General features: G+C 34.9%; 1 protein-coding gene across 2 annotated transcripts in view; it reads right to left on the bottom strand.

Annotated features, from left to right (window-relative positions):
* The window catches only part of LOC107696112 (otoferlin), a 62,043-nt gene that overhangs the window by 43,854 nt on the left and 12,390 nt on the right, over positions 1 to 5,799 (bottom strand). For both annotated transcript variants that reach the window (XM_016496288.1, XM_016496289.1), the window contains exon 3: positions 539 to 627. In XM_016496288.1, coding sequence (XP_016351774.1) covers positions 539 to 627 — 89 coding nt within the window. The remainder of the gene's footprint in view (positions 1 to 538; positions 628 to 5,799) is intronic.

Genomic DNA, 5,799 nt, shown 5'->3' with positions numbered 1-5,799 from the left:
TCTGACATTCTTCTTTACAAATCCTCGTTTTGTACTTCTAATTAGTGACCGTTGTTTTGTTTTGTTTTGATCTCTCCACTGCGTTTCCGCGTGCGTCACTTCTGAGCGGCGCATTCGCAACGCTGAACTCATACGTCATCCGTCCGGAGCTGCTTCCGTGTAGGACTGTTGGCGCAAGCTACATTAGTCATATACACCTAGGATGACTTGAGGGTGAGTAATTTGTGGGCTAATTTTCATTTTTGGGTGAACTAACCCTTTAAGTTGCTGGGGTATATTTGTAGCAATAGCCAAAAAAACATTGTATGGGTCAAAATTATTGATTTTTCTTTTATGCCAAAAATCATTAGGATATTAAGTAAAGATCATGTTCCATGAAGATATTTTGTAAATTTCCTACTGTAAATATATTAAAACTTAATTTTTGATTAGTAATATGCATTGCTAAGAACTTAATTTGGACAACTTTAAAGGCGATTTTCTCAATATTTTGATTTTTTTTGCACCCCAGGGTCACAAATGTATTGAATTCTCATACCTGTTAGTGAAGACTTTGCTGTAATTAAACACTTGGATCTCCAGCATATCGTCGCCATCCACTTGACTCCCGATTGGCCAACGGAAGGCCTGGAAAACAAACCAAACAAAGACAAAAATCAATCTATTTAAACAGATTGGAGATCTTTCCATGCTAATTATTCACATTATATTGGAATAATATAAAATCCAAAAGATCTCTAGCACCACACCGCACTATTAGACTATAATTTCTTATTATATCAAACCAAAACAAGCCAATTATCAGAATCATTATTGGCATTCCAATAAAACCCTGATCTGAATTAAAAAGGAAGTATTCTGCAGGAAATCATTAATGACACAACAGGAAATCAGCAGCTGAACGTTATTGATACTGTGCCATGCTTGGGGATCTACGGAAGCTTGTTTATGCCTCAGACTCAGAGTACAATATAAAAAAGGTAATTGTGAGATAAAGTTTAAAATAACAAATAGTCATATTGTGGGATATAAAGTTGCAATTGTGAAATACGTTTTTTTTCTCACTCCGAGGTAGAAACTAGCAGATTTGATCGTTTTCACATCTATAAACAGTTAACTAAAATGGTGCTTTTTATATTATTAATGTACCCATTTTGTCTATTATGACCATGTTTCAATCTAAATACACTAGTCACTTGCCATTCACTTGTCATTAACTTCCCAAACTTTATTATGGATTTCAGTGTGAATACTGAAGGATGACCTACTTGCATTCCCTTTTAAAACTAATTGTTGCAATCTATGACACTGCGGGAGTCTTTTCTGGCACTAGGGCTCTTAACAGTGGGATGATGCATTAGCTTTCTTCTGATCCCAGAACATGGACTCCCATCTGGCACACTGATCTATACAGACAAACGGGCTGCCCTGAGGGCTGCTGAGGCATTCTGTTTCACTGCGATTATGGAGAACAGCGGTACTCCACTGCCAGGCTGTGGGGCCACAATGTTTCTTGCCAAATGAATCAGTGCAGCGCTGTGACTGGCCAGGATGCTCTGACTAGGGAAATGAGATTTGTTGTTGTGTGGTTAAAAAGCCACCAAGGCCATGTGCAGGTAAATGCGGTTGTCACTTCTGTATAATCCTGTTTTGAACACAGAGTTTGGTTATTTACAGGAGTGACAGCCGCATTCGACAGGCAAATTAAGTCTTGAAAAATTCAAGAAGTAATAACGACGTGTCTATAGAACTGAACACTACCCATAGTTGTTAATGGCGCTATTAAAAGCATATCAGAGATGTTTGTTTCTCTTCTCCTAGTATGGTGTAAACAAATCACATGGAAAAGAAGTACATGTCTACAATACATGACTCTATCTCACATTTTGCCACATGTAATGAGCCAAAAAAAACAACAAAAAAAAACCCTGCATCTTGGTTGATGGTAAATTTGCAGGCCCTAACTGTTGGCATCCATTTCTTGTTGGAAACCACGGGATAAAAACAATGCTATAATTATTACTTTACCTAAAGTAAAGTAAACCTAAAAAGTATGCTTCATCTAAATTAACTGCAACACCAAGTCAAACCGACTACATTGCATTATACCAACAAAAGTATTTTTTTAAAGGTTAAATAACAGTGTTTGTCATGTTCTAAAAATAAAGAGCAGTATAAAACTAAAATTAACTGGTTTCTACAACTTTCGCTAAGGAGCAAAACCTTTAAACCTAAAAAAAAATAATAAGTTTTGACATTTGACATTGACTGCTATGAAAAATGTAATTGTGATACTTTTTTGGCCCAGCCCTATGATACACTAAGGAGTGTAAACTCTTGTGAATGAAATGAGAACAGCATGGTCGCAAATCAAAACCACTTTGCCGTTTCTGTGCAATTTTCAGAAATCAGAGCCTTTATTAAACATTTTGTTTATTGTTTTAATTAAAATATATTTAATAATCATTTTAAGGAGTTATATAAGACATATTTGTTAATCAAAAACTATGAGGGGAACAGAATTACATTTAAAACGGACTTCTCGTGTAATTCGACAAACTTCTGGTTCAAGCCCTGCCCATTTCCAGATTTTATCCAAATACAGATAAAAATTATTTTGAGATTTCTACAAATACAGATATTGGCTCTGCTGCACACCCCAAATAAAACAGTAATATTGCTAAATATTATTACAGTAATATTGCAAAATATTATTATTACAAAAAAAAAAACGTTTTCTAGTTTAAAATATATTAAAATGCAATGCAAAAGTACTCCAGTCTTCAGTGTCACAAGATCCTTCAGAAATTGAATATGCTGATGTGGTGCTCAAGAAACATTCCTTTTTATTATTACAGTTATAAACAATTATGCTGCTTAATATTTTTGTGCAAAATTAGTTTTTTTCAGGATTCTTTGATAAATAGAAAGTTCAAAAGAAGTTTTGTAACATTATAAATGTCTTTACCATCACTTTTGATCAATTAAATGCATTCCTTGATGAATAAAAGTATTAATTTCATATTACTCAATAATTCCACTAAAAAAAAACATTAGTAATATTTACATGCTCACATTTCAGTGAGGTTTCTCAAAACTTTAAACTGTGTACGTGATCAGAGACACTAGAGAAGAACAAGTCTGCAGTAGGTCCAGTGCCTGTTTCCTTCTCTTTTTAAAAAGCAAACAGACAGTAACCCTGTAACAAAGGGCAGGTGGAACAAATATGAAAATAAATATAACATAATAAGGCCACTAGTTTCATCAGTATGCAGAAATGATTCAATGAACCAGGGCAAATGGGGAATAATTATATTTAAAATTGAACTCTGGTCTAAACGGAAATTGCACTATGTGTACATTTTAACCTCAGAAATATTGTGTAAAAAGAAGACTTACATCCAACTGTGCATAAAGACACACATACACTATAAATTTCAACCAAAAAAAATTAAATGCTTGCTGACAATGTGCTATGCAAATAAGGCTTACACAAGGAAATAACGTATTTAAGAATCTAAGTGAAACTTAATGAGAAAAAAAAAACTATTTGATGAGCTTTGTGGTTGACAATGGGCTGTTATTAACCACATACACACCAGCACCCACCCACCCACACACACACAAAAAAGCGAACTTCTGTCAACAGGACACCCACAGTCTTTAATTCCAAACACATTAGGATAGTTTTTCTATTTGAACGTTATGGGTTCTCATCACAGTATGAGCAGTTAATGCAATGAGAGACACGATTCGCACTAGAGAGGAAGAGATGCATACCAGCCGCAAACACAGGACTACATCTGAACACTTTATAACACTGAAGGGAAAAAAACGGCAACACGGGAGGTTCTCAAAAGGAGTCATATGGCATGTATGGAAACTGTGAAGTCATGTCGAACACGAAAGGCTGAAGGGAGGATGTGTGCGAGATTTATTAGAGGTCTCCAACCGCCTCCATTCGCGCTTGAGCAGCTGCACAGACTCTAGCACAGGTATACAGAGAGGAGCCGCTGATGGAGTACCGCAGGAATTGTGCACTTTGCTTAGCTTCATGGTCTGAGCCAAATACCCACGGGGTAAAGTCCAGCCAAGCACAATGAGGATTCTCCCCTCAAATCGCCCAGCTCCAGTGCAGCATCTATATTCACTCCCACAGACAGTGTTAAATATGAGGAAGAATAAACAATAGGAGATGGAGCTGCTCATTAGAGAGAAAGGAATAACTGGCAGTCAAACTCGCTCATCTCTACAATCCCTTGTGTACATTTGGCCTTTAGTATACGTTTATTAGAAAGCTTGAGGTGAGAGGCGGTTCTGAGAGTATGGGCAAGAATTAAGAAAATTAAGAGTTGAGACAGGGGTCATCTCTTTAACCGGATTTTAAAAAATCTGAAAGCTATTAGAAATCACTCTGATCACTACAAGCTGCATGCAAAGTCATGCTTCAAACAAATCCCAACCATTATCACACAAGCATCGAGAATTAAAAGCATTCTGTGAGATATTTAACCATACTTCAAATTGTCTGATGGGATGTTATAGCTCATCACAATTATAAATGAATAGAGATGCAAAATACATAGTAGGACCGTAATCTGCTGATATTAGAGAATTGTTTAATTTAGCACTATCTGTGGATATTGGATATTTAATTGTGCTAATTAATTAAAAACATTAATAATTTAATACTGTTAAATGTAATCTTCAGCAAATCTCATCTTCATACTGTATATTATAATGTTGTGATGCCTAAGGCATTTGTAGCATTAAAAATGTTTGATTTTAATTTTTAGCTTTATTTTTCATTTATTTGGACAAAACAGTACAGATTTATTTTCTATACTGACATTTTTCGGTTGTTAACCATAACATGAAAATATTGACATAGCAAAATATGGTGCATTTCTATTAATGAACAACCAAAATATTGTGTGAAAATGTAAACAGCTGTGCATAATTCAGTTTGGCACCAATAATTACAGACAAGATTACTACAAGGAACCTGTGTCAAGTTGCAACAAATCCTTTACAATAATTAATAATACCCTTACAAATGCTACTAGCTATATGAAGAGAACAAATTAGAAGGAATTACAGTGACTGTGCCCAGAGATGCAAATCAGATAAGGGATATTTCTGAATTATCTTTGTGGATGATAAAGCTACTGATTAAAAAAATTATTTGCAGCTCAGAGATATTTTTAAGAAGATATTTGTAAGAAGGCTGCATTCATCAACACAAAGATGTAACGCTAGCTCACAGTTCCCCACCATGACTAATTAACCAAGGAAATAAAAATTAATTGGACAAAAATAGCATGACACATTCTCTCACAATGTTCTAAGCATAAGATTCACCACATTTTGTTAGATGCATGGTTAAAATGGGAAATATGGTAAGAAAAATAAACTTCAAACGATGATTAAGAAAATGACTGCAATGTGTAGTCACATGACTTGATAAGACTCAAGCTCATATAATTCTACATTAAAGTGTAACCCCCAAAGAAATGCCTGAAATGTAGTCAGATTATTTGACAATTACTTCCCAAAGTTTATTCATAAAACCTTTAAGAAATAAGTTCAGGACAGGAGATAATTTCGCTGGATATAACTCTGAGAAACAGAGTTCATTTTCTCAATCTTTCCTCATCCCTTACTCTATTTTTTTTCTCTTGGATAAACTACAGACTCGCATAAACCAGAGAAACATGTCACAAATGCATTTTTCACAGGTTCCGAACCCCAAATATTTATATTAAGCAGTGTTTCTATTGTGAATAGACTCATAATAAA

This window comes from Sinocyclocheilus anshuiensis, unplaced genomic scaffold, assembly GCF_001515605.1.
Source record: "Sinocyclocheilus anshuiensis isolate Anshui unplaced genomic scaffold, SAMN03320099.WGS_v1.1 scaffold306, whole genome shotgun sequence".
NCBI classification, from domain to species: domain Eukaryota; kingdom Metazoa; phylum Chordata; class Actinopteri; order Cypriniformes; family Cyprinidae; genus Sinocyclocheilus; species Sinocyclocheilus anshuiensis.
This window is presented reverse-complemented; position numbering and strand designations above follow the sequence as displayed.